This window comes from Pomacea canaliculata, linkage group LG10, assembly GCF_003073045.1.
Source record: "Pomacea canaliculata isolate SZHN2017 linkage group LG10, ASM307304v1, whole genome shotgun sequence".
In the NCBI taxonomy this organism is placed as follows: Eukaryota; Metazoa; Mollusca; class Gastropoda; order Architaenioglossa; family Ampullariidae; genus Pomacea; species Pomacea canaliculata.
Genome location: NC_037599.1, coordinates 20,737,416 through 20,761,569, shown reverse-complemented (window position 1 = coordinate 20,761,569; position 24,154 = coordinate 20,737,416). Strand labels below are relative to the sequence as shown.

Below are 24,154 nucleotides of genomic sequence, written 5' to 3'. Positions count from 1 at the left end.
CAATATTTTGAAGGGGAAAAAAGACTAAATTCAGAACTAAATAAGAATATTACAGTATTTATGTAAGCATTCTTATTTGTAAAACAGAATTAGATAGCAGTAGTTAATAACAATTTCTCCGGAGTTATTCTGAAAAAGCGATTACTTCCTCTCCACCACTAGAAGCATGATCGCCGGTATACACTGATTGGTTGATTGGTCAATAGTCTGTTTTGCTGGACGCACTTTTAAAGTACATAACATGCCTGTTCACAAAGGTGGGTTAATTTTTTTATGAAAGTTTCTCAAACAGAAAATAATTTTATTGCCCCAACCATCCTTTAAAGCTTTGTAGCTTATATATCGATTGCAAACACATACTGACATAGTGCCTAACACAAGCATTAAGCCATTATATGTCGAAGCTGTGTACTTCATTATTTAAAATATAAACCTAGGAATTTTAAAGTCTAATCGTATATCAAAATGTTAAGTAAATTTAAAGATTCGTTCTTGGAGTCCATTGTTGGTGAGTTTTAGCTAATATTACGTGTCGTGCTAGAATCGTAGACATGCAAGGGAGAGAAGCCAGGGTAGATAACCGCATCGCTGATGTTGGTAAGAGAACAGCAACAGAACTAGAGCTTTTTGGAGAAGCTAGCATGCAAGATCCACCAAATGTTTTTCGAACATTGTATCTTGTTACATTCTTTATTTACTTGACCTACGAAGTGGCGTCAATTTGATTTATATAAGCACACTTTCTTTTCAATGGGAAAAAAACTCAACCTATCTGTGCGCTCTGTGTCTTCTTAAGGCCAAATCTTAGTTCAGAAGGTAAAAGTTGGCACTCAGTATAAAATAGGTGGGATTTTTTTCACATGATTTATGTGCAGTGATTTCAAAACTTTTTTTTTTGAACAGTTAATGTTAAGTGGGGAAAAGAAAAGCTGTCTGATGTGGAGCTAAACACAGATGAGCCCCCTCTTGTCTTCAAGGCACAGCTGTTTGCTCTCTGTGGTGTACAGCCGGAGCGACAGAAGCTTATGTTTAAGGGCTCTGTCATCAAGGTAGTGTAATTTACATAATTTGCATTATGAGTGTTGGTTTTTTGTTTCAGCATAGTTTTGTAATGCCTGTGATTCTCACTCTGGTTCTTTCCCCCAGAAAAACAGTGCTCACTTACATTTATATGGGACCCATCAAAAGAGCAGCAATATAAAGACAGAGTAAACTAAGAAGAAAGTCAGAGAATCTTAGAAGAAGCTTATGAATGCATACAGACATCCCCAGACGCAGCTACTCAACACTTCACTGACTTCCTACTAACTTCGGCACAGTGCATGAAAAAGAGGGTGTACACAGGCAGACCGGCACAAAGATCAGGTGCCAAGTGGTTTGACAAAGAATGCAGTAGAAAGAAACAAAGTACAAGGAAATTACTCCGCAATTATACTCGAACACAAACAATGGCGGGTAAAGAAGCCTACAGTCAAGCTGGGTATGTTGTTCTGTCCCACTACATCAGAGAGGACAGAGAACCTGTGCAAACATGGATATATGTGAGAAACAGATTACTGTTACTGATAAACCTGCTGCTGTATACCTTCATGCTTGATAAACGTAAACATTTTTTTTTCAGGATGATGATTGGGGCATGATCAAGGTGAAAGACGTGAGTTGCTTTATTTTTAAATCAGTCTCACAGCTGGATCATGACAATGCTGAGTTGACTAGTTGACTGTCACTTATTTAATTAATTATGTCACTGTTGCCATTTTCTCCTTGATAATGGTGAAATTTGCATTAAGTAGACTGATATATTATTATAGTGTAAACAGAATCACAAAATAGATAAAAACAACTTTTACTCATTCAAGACGTTTTCTTGAAAGTGGCTGGAGATATGATGCCATGAAAAATTATGTACCTTGAATAATATCTCCATAAAATTTTTATTTATTTTTTACAATATCTCATCTTGATGATCTCTAGGCTAACTGGTTAAAGGCTTGGAACAGGAATCTTATTTTTCAGGGAAGATAAAGGTGTGGGAGATAAGGGTGAGAGGTCACTTTTCACATGATGTGCTCTAGATCTAGTACCATGATACAGCCCTAGTTGCAGGCACGGCATTAAACACAAACAGCTCTAGATCTAGTAAGCCGCTTACCATTCACTGTTGGTACCACCTATAGACTAGGATTCTATATTTTTAAATATTAGTACCTTATATTGTCATATGCAATCAGAAATGCATTCTTTCATCTGTATGATTTTTGTTTTCTAATGCAGGGTGTGATGTTGCTGCTGATGGGAACAGCTGATGCTCTCCCATCAGCACCCCAAGATCGTCCAATGTTCATGGAAGACATGAGTGAGCAACAGCTGGCTTCTGCAGTGAGTAAAAGTTTTATTTACCCTTATTCAGTATTGTATGCATTACTATTTTACTACCCTAAATAGATTACATTTTCATTATTCTGAATGAAACCTTTCTCATAGAATCTCACTGTGTGTCTCATTTTTTTCTCCTGTACACTGCAGTGAAATGAGCAAAGAGAAATTTTAATCCCTTTGAAAGCTGAAGATGTCTTGATTTCCTAGAGAGTTAAGCTTTCTGGTATGAATGGATTTCAAAAGAGAATGAATGGTATGTTGAGAATGTAATCTATTTCATAAATCTTAAGCACAGCTGTTGGTGTCGTTTGCATTATGATGGGTTTTGGAGATGAAATACTTAGTGTCTATGTGCTGACCTTTCAAGGCCTGCCTGCCACATCAGGTGAGGCCTGGCCATTGGTGGCAACTGCACTAATGCCTCAGTTTTTCTTTTTAGTAGCTTTAGTCCAAAGAAGTTTGACCTTTGAGTATTTTTTTTCATTTTTCATGTCAAGCATGAGATCAAAAGATTTGTCTGTTGAACTTAAGGTTATTGTTGCATTTGTAATGTCATTTTAGCTTGACATGCCTGCTGGCCTGACCAATCTTGGCAATACCTGCTATATGAATGCAACAGTCCAATGCTTGCGTGCCGTTCCTGAGCTGAGAGAAGCATTGAAAAAGTAAGACATTGCCTTCATTCATTTCGCAGATAAAACTTGGTAAAGGTGAAGATGTCTATTAGAGTAATAAGTGAGACAGATTGATGTTGAACAGGCCCTGAAATCTCTTCAATTAATGTGGGACAAGTTTTCTTAACATACAGAATGCAGTTCGTGTAGGATGAATAAAATTTAACAATAGGCCACTTGGTACTATCATATTAAGTGCCTAAGAAGCATAAACACTAACGTGATTTTATTTGTCACAGATACTCAGGAGGATTTACTGTTGGTGGTACCATTGCTCCTGCAGATTCCATCACAGCTGGTACTGGACATGTCTTTTCCTTGCTTGTGCAATCTTTTTCTGTTCTTTTAAAATACTTATGCTGAGTTAATGCAGGCTTAGTACCCTTACAATTTAATTACACTTCAAAGAAACATTATGCTGTTACTCAGGCATGACTTATTTTTGCAAATTTATAGGTTTTTTTTTTAACATAAAATGCTAGAAAATAAAAACAGAACAAACATAAAAAACAAAATCAAACCATCTTCCAAAAAAAAAAAAAACCGAAAAAAGAAAACATATGAAGCTAATTTTTCTGTAGAGTATTAGTGTTGTATTTAGAGTTTGATAACTTACCATAAAATAATATACCAGTGTTAAATAACAATAGTGTACTGCTTTTTATAGTGACTATTCAGTGTAAAAAGGCCTGGTCATAACTTGTTTAAATAGTTCTCTGCCTTGATGTACACAGCTTTACGAGACTTGTACACAGCCATGAACGATACTTCTGCTGCCATCCCTCCCATAATATTCCTTCAAGTCCTTCACATGGCCTTTCCCCGTTTTGCTGAGAAAGGAGAGGGTGGCGGATATGTGCAGCAGGTATGGTTGAGAAAAATAGCATTTATGATGTAAATCGTTGCCAGCAAAAAGATAACATGCATTTATTCATGTTGGGTGGTAGAATGCACTCTTGTTTGCTTAGTCTTACTCTATTATACAATTTCTTTAAAGTAGAGATGTTAAACCTTTCAACCAGTACAAGGTGGCAGCACATCTATTCCAAAACTTCTGAAGCTGTTAAAGTCAGGAGAGCATCAAATGTGATTGAATTAAAATGCGAGCCAGCAAGCTCCCATTGCTTTGCATTTCCCTAATGGTTTCTGCAATTTCTTGATTGTTAATCCTGTTATCTGTTTACTGAACCCAGGATGCCAACGAGTGCTGGGTGGAAATTGTGCGTAGCCTGCAGCAAAAGCTGACAGCGGTAGGTGCAGGCACTGAGGAAGTACAGGTACATGCTTGCTAAGTTATCTTTCTCACACTCATGCCTTAGGTTTCGTGCTACATTTGTGTTGAAATATTCAGAGATAATATTTGTATGTGTGTGTAGCTTTACCTGTCAGTTTATCATACACTTGTTTGATTTTTCTGATTTATATGAAGTCCAAGAGAATATCATAAGACAAAAACATGCATACCTAAAAGGCTACACCTTATTTGTTTATTACAATACAAAGCTATTTCGATTTGTGTTTATTGTCCATTTATTTGTATCTTTGTGGGTGGGTGGGGGAAGGAATTGGAGGGGAAAAGATCTAGCTGTTAGTGTTGCATTAATATGGTAGCACTGAAATAGGTCTCGGAAGTGTTGCACTTCTTGCAGAAAGTAAATAGTTTTTAAGTAAAATGTTTACTGTGGATGAGCGTGTTCTGATGTATGTCATGATGTGTGAATGCAGGTGAGCATATTCTGATAGGTTTATGATGTGGTTGATGTATACATACATCTACATTTTGTTTTTGCCATACAGTAACTTTTCTTGCAGTTTGAAGTTTCATAACTTCTTTTTTTGAAACACACATTACAGGGTTCTACAACGTCAAGTTTCATAGACCAGTACTTTGGGGGAGAATTTGAATCCGAGTATCCTTACCGAGAACAGCATGTACTATAATCACGAGTCTGTAATCTTGTGGAAGCAGCTTGGCCTGCGTCAGGATGCAGACTAAAATTCTAATCATAGCTATTCACAATATTAGCTATAGCATCATCTCACTATAGCTTCTATAACACACTAACCTTATGTGCTGGACATTGGAAGCATCTTTTATGTAGAACTATATTTATTGTGTCCAGTTGTTTGTTAAAGATGCTGACAACTGCTTGATGATTTTCAAGTACTGAAACTGTTTCCAAAGGTGTGTCCAAAGAGATGGTCATAGAGTGGTGTTTGTTTTCCTTCTTCTTCTTCTTGTCGTTGATGATAATTGGGGTTGAATACCTATAGCATATCAATCATTTGTAGAAGTGGAGCTCGAGCAACAAAACCACGCATTTTTCAGATATTTAACCATTGTCTGGAAGCATTAAGAGCTAGTGGTTTTTGTCAAGTCTTCAGTCCATGTGTACAAGTTAATGAAATCAGTTTTGGGGGGAAGAGGTTGATATTGCGAGGCCTCTCAGGGTCTTTGTGAGTAGACAGCATGATGCTAGTGCTGGAATGTGATGTGGGTGGGGTTTTTGTGAGCATTGGCTTCCACATTGCCTTCCATAAAATCGTGCACAGACAAGATCCTGCGTACCTGTAGATGGATATACATGCATTTATAGCCACATGCAGAAAAACATGTAATATCTATGTGAAGTCCATGCTTTGATGTACAATATGTTTGCAAGAATATTGAGACATGCATGCAAAACCTCATGTTGTATTTGTGGACTTTTCCTCAGTACAAAATGTTTGACAAATGGGAAAATTTGAATACCTTATCAGAATAATGCCCACAACAGTTTTATTTCTTGTACTGCTCATCTTTACCTGTATGCAGTGCTTGTCATCAGTGTTCTTACTGCAATCCACTTTTAGCACAGCTATTAACAGTATAAGAGCATTAAACCATTTGTTTTCATGATATTTTGTTGTGCACCCCCATTCAGGTAGCAGTGGGTTGTGAGCTTTGATAATTTTGCCTTGATAGGCAAGCAGATACACTGCTGAGAAGCCTCTTTTATCCAATTACCTTTTTCGCTACTGGCCTTGACAGCCATCAGAATGAAGTGCACAGAAGCTCCAGAAGAAGAAGCAACCAAGTCCAGGGAAAAATTTCTTCAGCTCAGCTGCTTTATTGATCAAGGTTAGGTTGCTATTTGATACAGACATAATAGGGAGGAGTTATGTATGTATGCGGGCATGTGCTGGACTGCTTTGTACATGTCAGTGATGCAATGACATCAAGTCATTTCAGAGTAAATAGGGATAAGAATACTTGTGTAGCATGGAATCCTGCATGTCAATGATGCAAGTTACATAATTTCATTTCATATAGGGATAAGAATACATGTGTAGAATGGAATCCCAGCACCAGCCTGGGCTGCCTGTGTTTTACATTACCAGGTGAAGCGTAAGCAACATAGACAAGATCATATGATATTATATGATGATTGCTACCCATAAGTGTGTTGAAACAATGGAAGGTTATTAAATGTTGCACTATTTACATCTTTTTTTAAAATTCAAGTTATAATGTTTTCAGTGCTAATGGCTATTTTGTTTCAGATGTAAAGTACATGCATACAGGATTAAAAAATGTAAGTCAGCATTTGATTTTATTTCAGATATTACATCAGTATGTCACTTAATGGTTATCTGTTGCTGTTGATTCAATAATTTGGATTAAAGGAAAGGATTTGGGGCTAGTTTCTGAAGCTAGTTTTTCCAGATTTGTTATGATCTACCTGCTTTTATGAATTCTTATGCATATTTGCATGTGACATTTGGCAGAGGTTGGAAGAATCTATCACAAAAAACTCACCGACACTTGGACGAGATGCTGTGTACTCAAAATCTGTGAGTGTTTTGTACAGTCATGATACTGGCACTAAAAGAAATGGTTACTTATGTTCTTAGAAAAAAGTTTTATTGATACTTTTACCTGGTTCTCAGCAAATGTGCCAATATTTTTCCGTTATTTGGACATAAGCGCAACATAAGTTTATGCTCATGTGCGTGTATGCATGCACAAATGCATGCAGATGTGCACGCTTGAATATAAATAGTCAGAACAGACACTTCTTATCATTTCTTTCACTTATTTGAGCTAATCATCAATATATATATATGAAGTATTGTGGACGTTGTCATTCCTGTGTAGAGGGGGAATATCAGCGCATTTTTTTTTTTTTTTTTTTGGTATGATTAGAGCTGTTGCTAATGAGAATCTGCAGCAGAGAATGTGATGTGTGCAATTAAACACTTGTAGCAATGGTTATAGTAATTGTAATTTTTACATTTGTGTATGTTATGTTTATCTCAGCAAAGATTATTTTCACATATGCCTCATTTATTCTTTTGTTTGAGGAAAGAGATAGGGTTTGTTCTCTATTGTTTATATAAAATATGCATATTAAGGCACATTATTATTTGCTGCCCTTTGGTGATGTCTCTTTTTTCATTTATCTCAGAGCAAACTCCGGCGAATACCAGGCTACCTCACGATTCAGTTCGTTCGTTTTTGCTACAAGGAAGCTAAAGCAGTAAATGCAAAACTTCTCAGGGTGAGTTTATGCTAAATGCAGCTGGTCAGGGAATATTTATACTTTTCCCTTCGTCCCTTTTCCTGCAAGGCTCAGACCTTTGTGACCAAGAGGTCCCTACAAATTTCAGAATGCAGTCTGAAAGTGAGGAGTGTTTTTATGTGGTTGATATCTGTATTAAAGAAAGAAGGTGGAATATGTGCACTGTTACTCATTATTCTCATAATGTATGATGCAGGATGTGAAGTTTCCCATGGCCCTGGATGTGTTTGACTTGTGTTCACCTGAGCTGCAACAGAAATTGATTCCCATGCGTGATCGCTTTAAGGAGGAAGATGACAAGCGAATAGAAGAGGCACAAGTAGGTTGTCTTTTTCTTTTAAACATTTCCTGTTTATTTGCTAACATTTCGTGTCACATTGTATTTCTGTTGTTGTTTACAGAGTAATGGCATTGTTCTGTGTGTTTGGGATGCAGGCAGGCAAGACAGACAAGCAGGATATAAAAAAGCAGCTTAAAGCACTGCCGTATTATTTTCCAGATGGTAAGTATTGGTCTTGATTATCTTTTCTGTTTGTTATACTTGTAAAACACAGATAACTGTCTTGATTTCTTTTCTCTTTGGTAACTGGTACTGATAAAACATTTTTGCTTGAGTGATGCATTGTTTGATGGTTAAAGTTTTTTCACTATGCTTGCACATGTAACTTACACAGCTATTTCTTACAGTATGAAAAATCTGTACATTAACATAACATAGATTTAATTCTGCAGACATACCAAATGCATTTATGTAGAATTTGTGGCATTTTATACGACAGGGCTTCTGTCCGGCAAAAAGAGATCATGCAATAATTTCTTAGTGAGACACATTCTGTTCAGAATAAAGAAGTTACATACTTCTTTGATATATAGGTAACAATGCTTTGCATTTCTGCTGTAATGTGAAATTGTTGATATTTTTGCTTGCATATTTGTTTGCATGTATGTACATGCACACAGAAACACCTGTGCAATTTTAGTATTCATGAGCATTTTAAGTGCAAGTACCATCACTATCCTGTATCAGATCCAGGCTCCAACAACAGTGGTTTCTATGAACTCTCAGCTGTGTTGACACACAAGGGTCGCTCAAGTTCCAGTGGTCACTATGTAGCCTGGGTTCGCAAGAAGGGAGGTAAGCATGTTAGCAGGACCCTTTGGCAATCTACCTTTGAAGGCTAGACTTTTTTCCATACAACAGGAAAGAGCAGTTCTTAATTCTGGGGAGAAAGGCATATCTTCATTGCAAGTGATTGACATATTTCTGGGATTAAACTAGGTCATAGTGCTACACAAAGACCTTTAAAAATGTAAATATATATACATTGAGGTGTTATGAATTATTAAGTTTTGAGCAAAGGCTTTAGTTCTGTTTTCCCTGATTTATTTCTTATTATGTGGATGACATCTGGGCCGCTGCAGAAACATACTTACATGAGTAACTTGGGCTGTCTACTTGATGTCAAAGCCAGGCAAGAGAACTAGTGAAAATCTTTACTAGAGGAGTCCACTGTGTCTTGTTAATGAGTTGCTTTTCTCTGTATAGAAGCTCTACAAGACAGGTTAAGTGCTATGCATCTTCTTTGTTAGATAACTGGCTGATGTTTGATGATGACAAGGTGATGCCAGTCAGTGGTGAAGACGTCTTGAAGTTGTCTGGTGGAGGTGAGTTTCTTGCACTGTTCTCTGGAAATAAAATTAGGCAAAGTAATATGCCTAAAAAATGATAAACAACAGCAATGATAGTCGCAGCCTTAAAAGTACATTACATTTTATGTGACTGTTTTTGCAGCTTTGAGTCATTATTACAGGTCTGTATTACACATATTTGCAGGTGACTGGCATGTAGCATATGTGCTTCTCTATGCACCAAGAGTTCTTGAGGTCGATCCAGAAAGTTAGGGACAAGCCCGGAGTCAGCTCCTAAACTTCTTGCAGAAGCTAAGCTGTGGTGGGGAAGATCTACACTGGTTATTTGTCTGCATTGATGCATTATTACTGTCCTGTATATCGGCTATGCTGTTATAAAGGTCTGCTGCCATAATTTTGAGAAAATACCCTCCTGGCAAGTTTGAATTTGTTTTTATGTTCAGGAGGGCAAGGGGATGTGTGAATTTCATGCAGTTAGCACTGTTGGTCCCCTAGCCTGCTTTTATTTGAACATGTTATAGACCTTATCTATTACAAGCTCACGGAATATCACAAGTCACAGTCAAGACATTATGCCATGGCAGCCTTGGCATTGATCAATTATATTGGCTGCTTTTTCCATCATGGAATTGGTCTCCGAGGAAGGAGTAAATATTTGTGAGTCAGAGCTTTGGACTGGGTGTCAAGCGGGAACCTTTGAATTTGCTTGACTTCCACTTCCTAGCTATTCAGGCTACCAGTCAAAAGCTACTGCCCCAAATCATGTGAAGAGGTTGAATAATTTTTGACAGTCTGTGCTCCTTAGCACATGTGCAGGCCATTTATGACATACTGCAGTATGATTTGATTCATAAAGCAGACCAGACACGGCTTTACTGCTCAAGTCTTGTGTAGACTGCAACGCCAGCTGCACTGCATTTACTTAAAACATGGGTTTTAAAAAAATCATTCTTTAATCTTAAATCCTATTCCACCTCACATTCTTTTTTTTAAAACTCTGGGCCTTGTGTGAAGATATAGTTGACATACAGCAACCTTTGGTCTTATCAAATCACAGTTATGCATTTTATCGCAAGATACCATGTTTGATACAAAAATGTTTAATCTGAATATTAAAACCAACTTTAAAAATATTTTAGTTCAAATACATTCAGAAGATTATGCTTTAAATTTTGGATATTCTGGGAGATGTGGAGAGTGGAGAAATCAATATATAATTTAAAAGAAATCATGTTGTCATGGGTCACCAGAATTCCAGTTTGCACATGAATTGATCAGAGCCTACAGGTTCTAGTGTCTAGTTCAGTTCAGCATGTACCTAAAAACAATCTTTGCTGAGAGATGCCTTTTCGAAAGATCTCCATAATATTAAATACTTTTTTATTACCCTAGTCTTGTGCTGACAAAATGGTTCCAGTGGAAAAATATCTCTTTGGCATCCTGAGTGTCCAGCCACTATACAGAAAGTTAGTAATGCATTAAGCATTTCAAATTGTCTTATCTCTTGTAGCACTTTTGCAGCTTTTCATACAAAACTAGAATTAGTTGTGATCAACATCATAAATTTGTAACAGTTTTTGCAATCATTACAAGTGTGCATTTTCTACTCCTTCCACCCTCTCTTTCTCCATCCCAACAGCAGTTGAATCACCTAGTCTACCTGCACAAAGTCCAGTCAGATTTGTTTTTTTCTTTGATTTTATATAAGGCAGGGCATTGGGGGGGGTTTGGGGCTACAGCCAATTTCATGTGTACATGACACCACGTTTTAATGACTGAGCAATGCAAATGTTTGCTTGCAGCTAATTGCTGAAATTAAAAGATTTTGATAGTTACTTGGGTGTTATGTCTGCTGTTTTTATGCCAACAGCTTTATCAATCTGCCTTTTTTATGCAAACAGTTTTATTAATCTGAGGTATTTGCAGCAGGGTATTGCAGTCTTAAATTGAAACACAGGAAAACATGTTTTCTCTTTTTTTTAATATGTTGCTGTAGGATGAAAAAAAGGCTTACATCAAAGTACTTCTAATGCATGTACAAACAGGTGGTGCAGTGTCTGTAGTAGCCAGTGTGCATCTTGTCTTTTTTTTTTAAAGAAGGGGGTGGAGGGGATTTAAAAAAAAAAAGTGAAGTAGCATATAAATATACCATGTCAAAAATGATTGGACACAGCATGTAAATATCAAAAAAAAAAAGAAGAAGTAACTTTCATGTCTATTCAAAAATTAAAAAATACAGAGATATGAAAACCCAGGCACAAAAGAGCTAGTAGATTCTCAATGTCTTTCCAATCATTTAATATCTTCAAAAACCATTTGTCAACACCATGGTGTGATCTGATTATACAGCGGTTTCCTTCCCATCAGCAGTGGCTCGGAGGGACTTGAGCAAAGGGTCATCTGCTGGCCACCGCTCCTTCCTGCATTCAGCAACTGTAGCTTCTTTTATCTTGGCACACATGCACACCTCTGGTCGTGGCTGAGGCTGAGGCTGAAGCAGTGGTGGAGAGGCCATCAGTCTTTTTTGAGCCAACTTAAATTTCTTGGCCCGGCATTCAGCAGTGTGAAGGACATGGCGAATTAAGTAATAGCCAAGTCCAGAGCCTAGCACAATTGAGACCATGATCCAGGCATTAAAAGTCATGGCCATCACCATGAGAATGTAGCCTGCCAAGGCTTGCACCATGTACAAGAGACTTCTTATGACTTGCTGCCATCGAGACTTTTTAGGAGTCCTGTAAAATAAAAAATATAGTATTTCAAGGATTGAGCATGGCATAAGTTTGAATGTGCTTTTTTTGTTTGTTTTTAGCCGGGGGGGGGGGTAAATTTTTCAACTATCCCTATGATTCTTTCCCCCATTATTCCATGAAATATAACAAAAATTAGTGCTTTTGACTGCAGAAGGTTCTGAAATAGCACGCTGTGTTGAGGTTTGCATTGATATGCAGCTGCAGAACAAAAACAATTCAAAATCACTTTTCAGAATTGTGACAGGCTACAAATCTAGCTTCTGTTTTTTTAGGGTACTATAAAGATCTAAAGATATCTGGAGTTTTTCTTCAGAAGAAAACAGAAATAATACAAACAACTTATTTTTAGTATGGCTTACAATTTTCGCTCACAAGTATGTGTGTGTGTGCACGCGTACACATACACAGAACTTCTGTGGAAGAACACAAAATTTGATCTTCATATAAGGAAAAATCAAATAGTGTGCACATATAAACAATGTAACATGAATTTTCCTCAGTACCTTTTTAGCTGCTTCATGCAGATATAACATTTCAAAGCTTCCAACAGCACAGCCAGAGCCAGGCTAAAAATAGCAGCCAGAATTAGTCCTGAAAAAAATTAAAGACTTTGAGTAAACAATCACTACTAGAATAGAGAAGTTAGAATAATAGCTAAGTACAGGCAAATTAACAATCACTGTGAGAAATGAGTAGAGCAGTCGGACTTGATGACAAAAGCTTTAGTCTTGGGTTTCATCAACTTCGCCTGAAACCACTCGGATAACCTACGGGTCCCAAGCCCGGATGAAGGAGGAGGGTTGGGCGTGGGTCTAGTAACTCCGCCCTGTAAAAAAATAAAATGCTACAGAAACCGCAAACACTTGGGTTTCATCAAGTCAGCAGCTGGCTATTTCTTCATCACTCTTAGATGAAGGTCAGCTGCAAGATAATACCTGGGCATTCTTCCACTTTCCTGAGGGTCTACATCTTTATTTGCCCAAGAGCCTAAGCTACAGTAACCAGCAGCTATATCTCTATCATGTTACAAACGCGAACTAGGTAAGTTGCTTTTACTAGTGAAGCTGGTATCTGGCTGATGATCTCACCATTTTGTGTCGCAATTGTCCAGCCACTCCACAAAATGTTGGCGTTTGTTGCGATCGAGAAAAACATCTGCAATATGAAAAAATAAACTAGGCGTACATCGCTGGACGAGGGAAGAAGGTATTTTAGTTTAAGAGGCGGGTACAATAAACGAATGGATGCAATACAGTATAAAGCTGGGTTAAAACTACAATTGTTAAAACTGCAAGGATACTGAAGCTTACAGTAGGTTACAGACTGCAGTCAGTATCTTATTTTTTTACTTTCCTTTGATATACGTGTGCATTCACTGAACGTGCGCGCGATGCCAAGCAATTATGTGTTTTAGAAAAGCTGTGTGGTGAGGACGTGTCGTTAATTAACTGCCTTTATGGACCTAGTGTAAAGGGATATTTTTTATTGATAGCATATCGAGTCACCTTCCAGAAACATGGTCGTTTTCATTCCGCAGTTCAAGAAATGTCTGTGGACACCCTATAAGAGACCTCTGGTACCTTCACCGATCATGGTCGATAGAGTGCGTGATGGTAAATGGTCGGACTCATTCCGCAATAACATTTATGTGTCTTTCATCTAAATAATGCTGAAATCGGATTTCCACATTTACTTATAGATCATGCATTTTCCCACCGGCAACGTAAATGTTCTTTACACGTTCTTCAAATTTTGAGATGGAAGAAATCGAACATTGCATCAATCGATTTGTTACTATCAAAGAGTTACAGTCAAGATAATGTAGACATTATGCTGGTTATGTTAAAATTATAACGATCATATATAAAAGATCGCAGCAAATATTTCCAGTTTAGATCTGTTTAATTTATCAAATCTTAATATTGGATATGGATAATAAAAGGTACAATTTAAATGCCTTACTCGGATGACACATGCGACACCATTTTTAAGGTGCTTGAACAATTGAGTTTCAGTGACGATCACCCTGAACAGCAGGGCGTGAATATGGGCTGCTTTTGATGAACTGGATGATGATTTGTTGTTGTTGATGTTTCATCGGTTAAAACATAGTCTTGCAAATAAAGCTCATGGCATCACGTGCCATTCGAGTGGCGCATTTGTTCTGCATTTGCTGAACACAATTCACGTTTTGTAGAATTGTACATATTATATCAATACTAAATTACATTAAATTAAATTCTACATTAAATGTAGAATAGCAAGCATATAGCAGCATCGAAGAAAGAAGTGTTTGGTCATGATTTTCGCTTTATGGGCAGTGACTGATGATTAGCAAAGAACGATAGACGTGCAACAGAGAAAATAAAACGAGACTCACGGGATGACCATGGTCCTCGCTGGCGCTCGTCTGGCCACATTTACCGAGGTGAACATCAGCATTGCTGTCTTGCTGGTTCATTGTAGCTGCTGGCAAAATTCTCGCAACACTTTTCCTAAAAGCCTACTGACCAGGTCTCATTTCAGAATACCAAGAAAACGGCTAACCACAATTTCCTTAAGATTCTTTCAACGAAAACAGAGCTACCAAAAGAATGTAATCACCCAAAAAATAGAGACATTTGCGAACTGCATTGATCGACATCCACAAAGCTGAAGTGAACCCTGGATTTTCAGTTACTTATTCTTCTTCGCATGGACTAAGAATTAGCAGCTGCTATCTTTCCCCCCAAAGCCAGAAATTTCGGGTCAGTTCTCTCAGGAACAGTCTGTTGTGAGTGCATTGCTGTAGAAAGGCTGGAGTTATAGCAATCACGTGAGTCGAGTGTCTGGTTCCCTCTGAAAGCTAGCCCCGAGAATCTCAACGGACAGTAATCTTTTTATCTAAATTGGAAGGCTATCAAGTGTCAGGCCGACCTTGCTAATAAGTTGATAATATCATAGGTTTGTCTGAAGAAACATTGAGTGTATCTGGGTGCGCATGAGCTTGTATGTCCATGATACAATATAGAAGATTGAAAGAAACAAAAAGTGTTGTTCATCAAAGTCACTCTTTACATTCTTCTCTCACGTGTAAGTGTATATATATCTGTCCGCATGTGCAAACACAAGACACATACACCCACTTGTCACTGCTTGCATTCAAAAATGCACAAAGTAAAGGAACCATTTTAACCTCCACATTTATTTCCCACTACACACAAATATAAAAAAGCAGCTGACTGCTTCCAAACAAGGAAGAATAAATGTTAACATTAAATATTAAAAACATTATCAAAATAATGTTTATCTAATAATTATTAATTTTTTAAATACTGGTCTTCTCCATCACCTACTGCTAGAGGCTTGTTGAAACAACACAGATCTAAGGCTCATGGCAAAACCATTTTTTAAATATTGCAACATAAAGCACAACAAATAACAGAACAAAAATCTGAAATTACCTCTGCAATCAACTTGTCCAAGATCTTTTTTAAGTGTATAGCTGTATTGATGAAAGGAAACGAGTATCCTGCAAAATGTCCTAACCTATTCAAACTATTTATAATTTATTATTATTAAGATCCACGACCCAACATAAAGGAACAAGCAATGCATATATGTAATGTGGATTTTTAAGATTCACACTGACTGTAAAAGAGAAAAAGAAATGTTGAACAAGGACTGCTTTTCCCACCTCCAAAACTTTTCCCTATCCCTCCACTTTGCATTCTGTCCTTGTACCTTCTCAACTGTTGAAATATATATGAACAAATGCCATATAAACAGCACTTTTTTTGACATCCATCAAGTGTGCCTGAGGTTTACACCTCACTAAAATTAAAAAGCCAAGTCAATATTTTACAAAAAATAAACTGGCCTTTATATTGTTATCAACAGTTTTGTATGTTACCACAAGTATGCATAATGCCATAAATAGTGTAATACCCAATGACAATAATGTTCAACAACAATGTTGCATGCATCTTCAACAGTGATGACACAGGGTTGCAAAGCTTTATGGTTAAAACGATGAGCAATAAAATTTTTAGTACACCTTTCTAAAACAGTTTCCATAAACAGATCCTTTTGACAACACACTTCAAACAACTGTGCTATAGACTAAACAAAGTCAAATTTAAATAAATACATTATAGATGCTCTTAAACATCATTTTCAGGACTTAAGGTGATATTGTCAAAAAGCAATACAAGATTAAAACTGTTTAACTTTCAAGGAGGAGAATACTAATTATCAATGCACTCTTTAATTCATTTTAAACTGTTTTGATCATCTACCTGTGGTTACTCTGATCTATCTGGGCATCAAGATAAATGATTTTGGTGCTTATGGCTTTGAGAACGTATTAATCGCTGTGTAAATCTTATCTGTCATGTATTTGCCAAGTTATCATCATGGCTCATTCAATGGTGAGAAGGAAAAAAGAAAACCCAAAGCAAGGAGTGTACCCTTTGGGCTGGTCATGGTATTTAAATTGGTGTAACACCAAAATTCATCACAGATATGCAAAAATACATAAGATATAATGTGTGATGTTGACTTTCACTGAAATATGAAATCTCTATCAGATCTTTTAAAAATCGCCAAAATCTGTTCACTAGTCATGCTTTCCACACACAAAAAAATCTATGCGTGCATGTGTGTGAGAGAAAGGGGGGGGGGAGAAAATGGGTTTGAGAATGTGTTGTATCGATGCCAGCTGGTCAGTATAATCAAATGTTACTAATCTTTGACAAATTAAAAGAAAAGTATTTTGCTCCAACATCACTGTTTTCCAATATTTACATGTTTGATGAAACCATGCAGGGTAAGTCAGTAATTGAAGGGATGACAAGTAGCAATGAGAAAGCCATTAAGTTTTGTTGTGCCCTGTGATGTTTTATTGCCACTTTATAGCATACTGTTTCAGTTTCAGTACCAACTAGTAGCAGAGACAAGAACTGGAGATTTCAAGAACAAAGCATAATTCTGAAATATAATACAACTCATAAACCATGACCAGATGGAATAATATTGTCCAATATTGATCTTATGAGAGCATGTGCTTTATCAACATTTTTTCCCATGGTGTACATATGGATACAAAAGATACATATGAGATAGATAACTATTCTCAAAAAGAAAACAAAAGATACATATGAGATAGATAACTATTCTCAAAAAGAAAAAAAGCATAAGTACCCATCACAAATAGCAAGTTCCTCAAAATGGCAATAGTTTGTGAACAAGCTATCCATAAAGCAGTTCTCAATGTGCATGACCAAAAGTAAGATGATGATGGAAACACTGACAATGATAATGATGCTGGCAGTGGTGAAATCTTTTAATATCATTGAAACTCCAATATTATACTTCGAGCATTCCTTGATTTCAACCTGATTGCTACAATAAATAAAAATGTATGAATATACAATCTAAACAGCAGTAATATCCAATATAATAACCAAACCTAAAAAAATCAATAATCTATATAAATATAACACTCAACAAATAAAACAACGGTCCCACAGCTGTCAGGCAGTGAGCTGTGAGTGGTTCATCAGTTAGAATATTGCATGCAGAAGGAAGGAGTTCCAACATCTTCTGCCATCTTTTACATTTCCAGATTAATCAGGTATCCGGTATTGCTGGATGGGCAGGACTGTATTTTTTAGTAAAAAGCCTAAAGCGGCCTTGTACCAACAATCTTCCATTGTGAAGTTGCATGCACTAATAATCAAAGCCTCCATGGCCAATGATCTAACCATTAAAAGATAGATAGGGGTTATAAAAAACTGTATTAAAAAAAATCATTTCAAGCTATATAATAACATAGCCATTGAGTTTCCCATGTTGCCCAAGAACAATAACTTACCCTTGTTTTATAACTATGGTCCCAGGAAAACAGGCTGGTGATTCCAGCAATCAGAGTTTCTTTCCAGGACAGTGAAACTTTAATAATCAAAACAAATTTTTAAGACAAAAAAAATACAAAGCACAAAGCCCTTATATCTCTTTAGCTTGAGTTTTAAAACTCATGGACTGTGGTTAGAGCCTACCTTGTATGATAAAATAGACATATTTTTTATGATAAGAGTTTGTCAGTGGGTCAGATTCTGTATTTTTAGTTACAGAAATATGCATGAATTTCACTTCCTGTACATGTGAAAAACTGTCATCTTAGAAATTGTACATCTTAAAATGATTGTTCTGGCGGTAATGAAAGAGTCGGTAGTAGTTCATTATTTGGATTACACTTGGATTACAAAGTAAAATAAAAGACCTTTTACAAAGTAGTGGATTGATGAGAACCAAATGTCAAATGAATTTTTAAAAGTAGTTCGTAAGAATTACTGAGAAGGATTTTTATTGTGAAGCAAAAGCAATGTTTGATTTAAATATATAAGCATAAATTATATTAACATTAGCAGCAAAATAAGAGTGTCTGGTGCATTAAAACAAATAAGTGAATAAGGAATTGTCAATGTATTGAATCAGATGAAGGAATTACACCACAGCATGAAAATGTGACCAAAAAAAAAAAAAGGAGAGAGAAATACAAAGCAAAGACAAAAGATTTTTTAAAAAAGCTACGTGAAATTAAAAGCTAACCAAATGTTAACTTTGACTGAAGGTTTGTCTCATATTCATGAGCTTCTTCATATGATAAGCTACCAGGAATGCATAAACCTGGATCCTAAATGAGGTGTAAATATAGGTATTTCCTCATAGAAGTTCTACACTCTCCTATCAGCGATCTCCATCATATGACTAAAGATGCTAAAGCTATTCTAAGAAAACTCAAATATATTGCACCTTTTCCAAGCACTAAATTTTGTCAGTCAATACAATACCCTATAAAAATTGAAAACTTGTGGTTGGAACTAAAATATTGTTTTCAGCTTAGCTTTATATCTATTACAAACAAAAGTTATTTTAAGTTAAACTAAAAGGAGACTATAAATTCCAGGTATGCTAAATGATTAGAAATAGACATGTTATAATTGAATGACAGATGTAAATATCAGTAATCCTGACTATAGCTATTTTACAATATCATAAAATACCTGGCTCCAAAAAAAAGAGGTTGGCACTATTATAGTGAAACAAATTCATGATGGAAAAGTGTTGCCTTGTCTTCAGTTCTCTTAAAAATAAGTGTATGTCTGTCTGTGTGTGTGCACGCACATTATCTCATTCACATTCTAGTAATAAGAGTCTCGTTGCACTGGCATGCAATGGACCCATCTCCTGCTGCGCCACCACCATCTGCTTTGCTCAAGGGCTGCAATTCTTGCCCCTTGCCTTGAAAGCCACAGTCAAGAGTGTCCACCAGACCACACTTATTTTTGGGTACAACCAGCAGAGCTGGACGAATCAAGTCCTCCTCTAGCCAGCCAAAGAAGAAGTAGCCCAAGCCAAGACCCACCACACCTCCCACCAGAAGCCACACATTGTACGTCATGACTGCCAGCATTAAAACATAACCACCAATGAACTGCACCAGGTACAGCAATGTTTGAATCAGGTGAGCGGTGTTCAGGAAGTAGCGCCTAGAACAGTAGCAAAAATAGCCAAATTACCTCTTGAACAATCAATGATGTGTAAAGAATGCTGAATGCTCACATATTAGAATATTACCAGCCACCCATAGATACCAGCTTAATGTCAGCATCATCTCAGCAACAGATCCAATAGGCTTTTCAAAGTAGCAGTTCAGTTGATCACAAATGAGTAACTGAGACCATGTTTAAGCCAATTGGAACACATAAATATCAGTTAGCATTATATTTGACTTTTCTATGTAGATAAAACATTTCAGAAGCACTTCAAAATACCATAAAACATCTTAGACACAATAAAAATAGCATAACTAGATCTCATGTTCATTACTACCAACCATTTGTCTGCAACTTGGGCTTCTAAATGACTAAACCTTGTGGCAACTTCTTTATAAGTACAGATATCCAACTCAGATGTCTATTAACCAGGGAGTGCTGTAAATGTTTTAATAAGCCATCATCCTCATGCTGCTGCTCATAAAATGCAACTTAAGCTGATTTAACTCAATGGACATGAGCTCTCTACTGCATAATTTTAACTCCTATTGCTTTAATCTGGAGTGACCGAAAAAAAGGCATGATGACTATTATTCAAGATCTTTGGCTTGTGTGTTAACATTTTAGCACATCAGATGGCTCTTTCTGATGATTACATTTTTCTGATAAATTCAACTGGTATTTCTTTAAAGAAATCTGAGCTATCTGTATGACACCATCCTGAAATTTGTCACTTACTGAAATGTTTCCGGAACAATCTATCAAAAATATTTATAAATATTAAACGAAAAAAAACTTTTGCTATGTGCACAAGAAACACTATTGATGTAAATTTGTTCCTTTATCTGTACAGGTCTTAACAAGTTTTTAAAGATGCTTCTTGCCAATAAAGTGAGATGCACTGTAGAAAGGAAATATGTCTTTACTTTTAACCTTCTCTTCCACTTCAGCCTACCTCTGAACATGAATTAATTGTTCTAAGAAAACAATTTTTGAGTTGAAACACCTACAAAGAAGAGATGCTAAAACTGATTTAAAATACAAGCTAAATATGCTAACCATAAATAGACCATACTTAATTGCTCATTTAAAAAAAGGTAATGTTCACCAACCTACAATTTACGTTAGGACATTTGCGCCCAAGCCGATGTCGAAGACACTTCAAACCCTGGTAAGCTATTCCCAAGACAACCAGAGCAAGGGCAGATAAAAAAGCCTCTGCAAAGATAAATCCAATCATTATGTTACCTTGGCAACTAAAAATCAAGTCATACTACAAGTAGCCATGGTAACTTGAAAAGTATTTAAGAACTTAAAAGATGATCCTAGATGATATATAAAGAGTCCATGTCTCGAATTCTAACCCACCTGGTTCCATTTTCTACAGACTCTGAGTCTTTGAAAAAGCAGCACAAACATGGATGTGAAAAGATTTGTCATGGTTTTTAAGGGTTAACTCTATAGCAGGGTTTAAACTACCTGGTTAAAAAAAAGCCAGACATTAAATAATAGCTACTATCTGTCTCTCACAATGCCTTTAAATGAATACATTAGAATATAAATACAGTAACATGATATGCAATAAATAAGTTGGATTCCACTGAGGAGAAGACAAAAATAACATAGAGACAATGCAAACTGCAATGAGTTTTTATAAACACTAACAAGAAAGAAAATTTAATTTACCTTTCTTTGAGTGAAGAACCCATGACTCAAATAAGATAGCATCACCATACTGAATGTGAAAGGATGTCTAGAAAACAATGAAAAGTTTCTGTTATGCCACCATCCAAACTTAAAGACCAACCTGAAGGTTTGCTGGTTTTTTTTTTAGATATCAGTAGATATAGGCGATATAAAAACCAACCTGTAAATTTCAGCCTCCAAAGCCCATCTGTTCATTAATTATCTGCTATATTCACACCTACAATTAACAAGCGCTGATAACAGTTGTTATGTTGATACACCATTCACAACATTGCCTGCAGTCAACACCAATCAGAGAGAGAGAGAACGAGTGACACTTTGGATTATTTGGACGCTCATGGTTCTGAAAAACTGCTACTTTAGCAGACTTTCAACGTCTGAATAGTGTCGCTCTGATTGGTGTTGACGGCTGGCAATGCTGTGAATGGTGTACCAACGTGATGTAGTACACTGTTAGCGGAGCTCATTGATTGCAGGCACGAATCGTGTACTTTGCTAGTGGATAATTAATGGATGGATTTTGGAAGCTGAAATTTACAGGTTAGGTTTATATCGCCTTATCTCTCCTACTGATATCTTCAAAAAATGCAAACCATTCAGGTTAGCCATTAATGTAGATTTTCTTGGCTAAGCTGATCGACATGCTTGCACAGAAAGATAAGTCACTTTTTAACAAATCCAAAAATTAATTTAACGATGAATGTACGTTTTCTTTTCTTACAAAGAGTAAATGAGTTAACATTTATCACAAGATAAAATGCATTTCTCAAAATGACTAATGATTTTTTCATGTGTGTGCAAAACCTCTGAGCCAAAAAAGAAAACAAACTTTCCATGAAAAATCCGCTGGCAGATTATATGGGGAATTTGTACAAAGACTTTGTGGTAGTGGTTTGCTATTTATAGTTATTCCTAATTATCTGGCACACGTATAACAAGGATTTATGTGTTGTAAGGTGGGTCTCCATGGGGAGAGTTTATCTTTGAGCTTTTTGTTTTTCCTGTTACCTCTGGAAAAAATTGTAATGGTCATCAAATGAATGCATAGATAGGTATATGCAAATGGACAGGCACACAAGTTAATGTTTTTGACAAACATTTTTACATGTACAAACATGCCCATGGTGCATGTATAAAGTTGAAAAGTTATGAAAAATGTGAATGTATGCAAAGAAGGTAAGGTTGAGAGAAAAAATGCAAATGACACCACGCTGGTGTGATTACCTTGTGTGGCATGATGTGACTGAGATGAAGACAAGAAATGATAACTTCACACCAAGCACCTTGCCCTTTAAATTTCTTTTCACTTGTTGCTACACCTGGCATAAAAAAGCACATCTAAATGCTACATTACTTGAATGATGTCTTAAACATTCAAATCCTACAATTACTGAAATAAACATAATGTAATGCTAGTCTACATGTGTAGTCCACTTCATTATATAGAAAAGAGTGTAGTCATATGTTCAAGCATCATGTCTTTTCATAAGCACTTTAACAAAAACTTAATTTTTTTTAGTACAAGACTTTACACAGCTCTGTTTGTATATGCTTGAGTCACTGGTAAAGAAACTAATATGTTCAAGAAATCCCAATTTTGCAAGAAATGATTGGGTGGGAAATCAATGTAGGAGGCTGGTATTTGCAGAGATCAATAATAGGACAACATACAAAAAATCTTCTTTAAATCTTAAAACAACATTGTATCAACATAAACTAGCTTACAACTGTCGTACAACTTTTAAAGGCATTTATACCGTTATCTGAAAGTTTATTATTAGCACACTGACCGCCATGGCAATCCGAGTCTTCCTTTGACACTTATACCTTTCATGGCGTTTCGTGAAGTCATTTAAGTCACCGTCCTAGTTAACGAACTCCAAAAACCAAACACTTTGTGCCCCTTCTCGCCATCTCACAAATGAGGATGTTTAATTTGAGCCGATCTGAGCACTGAACCATTAAGTAATAATGTAACCAGTTTTCAAAGTTTTCACAGAAACTGATATGCAATGTATTGTTAACGCAGACTTTTAAAAATGTGCTAATGCGGTAGTGGGACAAAAATAAGTTGATCATGTTAGGTTTTTTTTCTTCGCCTAACATTTCAACAAGGTTACGTTACGTTTAATGATTTGTATGATTTACTGATTAGTATATATCCGTCTCGATCTGTAAAATTCATCAAAATACTATATTTTTCAAGGAAAGGGAAATTTGGATCGACCATCTAGGAAACGAGTGACCCAACAAAACTGACTAGGACAGGACATGAACTGACAGTCATGTGTCAGACTTCAGGGATGACCAATATGTCACTTTAAAGAAGCAAGTGTCGTAACTGACAATTAAGCCTGTGTCAGCGAATGTTGGCGCCCTTTGATTTTATTATTACTGTCTTCACAAAATTTCACGTTGTCGCTTAAGTGTGACTGTAAAAATCGTTGTAGGGAAGAGACTTACCTTTGTAGCATCTCGCCACTGTCAGCGTCGTTAGGAGTGGCTTATGTACAAGCGGAGCCCATAGACGTGTTGCGTCAACGTCAGGGGAGACTACTGAATCCGTCAGACCAGGCTAGAGTTATCTCTAAGCCCCGGTGGTGGAAAGATGCTTGTCGAAGGTGGTAATAAGAGAGTGTTGATCTGAGCCCAGTTAAGTACTACAGTATACGGGCATTCCCCAGTCCCAGTTCTTTAAGACATCTCTCACGAGTCACCTTGCGTGATCTCCCATTTGTACACTCGTCATTTGAATTTGTTAATGCAAGACTTTCGTTGCCAAAGAAGTTCATCTTATATAGACCACCACCCAGCACCATAAACAAATTGACTGACAACATGTTTCTGTCAGAACTTCATGATCTGTTTGATCGCTGCAACACGCTCAGTGT

At 36.6% G+C, this 24,154-nt stretch overlaps 3 protein-coding genes across 4 annotated transcripts; 1 reads left to right on the top strand and 2 right to left on the bottom strand.

The window, feature by feature from the left end:
* Positions 1-111: 111 nt before the first annotated feature.
* On the top strand, positions 112-11,100 carry LOC112573325 (ubiquitin carboxyl-terminal hydrolase 14-like). 2 transcript variants are annotated; one of them, XM_025253575.1, is made up of 18 exons: positions 112-257; positions 904-1,049; positions 1,622-1,654; positions 2,275-2,379; positions 2,941-3,044; positions 3,293-3,351; positions 3,788-3,918; positions 4,247-4,330; positions 4,908-4,963; positions 6,092-6,174; positions 6,597-6,628; positions 6,822-6,887; positions 7,502-7,594; positions 7,812-7,934; positions 8,051-8,117; positions 8,643-8,750; positions 9,206-9,280; positions 9,450-11,100. In XM_025253575.1, the coding sequence occupies exons 1-18, from the start codon at positions 242-244 to the stop codon at positions 9,515-9,517; spliced, it is 1,449 nt and encodes a 482-aa protein (XP_025109360.1). In that variant the 5' UTR covers positions 112-241; the 3' UTR covers positions 9,518-11,100. The 2 variants fall into 2 exon arrangements, with proteins under 2 accessions (XP_025109360.1, XP_025109359.1); XM_025253574.1 differs by having other exon boundaries at positions 8,045-8,117.
* A 284-nt stretch (positions 11,101-11,384) lies between these two features.
* LOC112573328 (probable low affinity copper uptake protein 2) lies at positions 11,385-14,851 on the bottom strand. Its single transcript, XM_025253580.1, has 4 exons — positions 14,399-14,851; positions 13,107-13,173; positions 12,522-12,609; positions 11,385-12,000 (listed from the first exon to the last, which is right to left on the bottom strand). Exons 1-4 carry the CDS (start codon positions 14,477-14,479, stop codon positions 11,607-11,609), a joined length of 630 nt encoding a protein of 209 aa, XP_025109365.1. The 5' UTR covers positions 14,480-14,851; the 3' UTR covers positions 11,385-11,606.
* Positions 14,852-15,182: 331 nt separating this feature from the next.
* On the bottom strand, positions 15,183-23,819 carry LOC112573330 (probable low affinity copper uptake protein 2). The gene is made up of 5 exons (XM_025253583.1): positions 23,727-23,819; positions 22,488-22,576; positions 21,243-21,309; positions 20,669-20,774; positions 15,183-19,550 (listed from the first exon to the last, which is right to left on the bottom strand). Exons 2-5 carry the CDS (start codon positions 22,497-22,499, stop codon positions 19,196-19,198), a joined length of 540 nt encoding a protein of 179 aa, XP_025109368.1. The 5' UTR covers positions 22,500-22,576; positions 23,727-23,819; the 3' UTR covers positions 15,183-19,195.
* Positions 23,820-24,154: the final 335 nt, after the last annotated feature.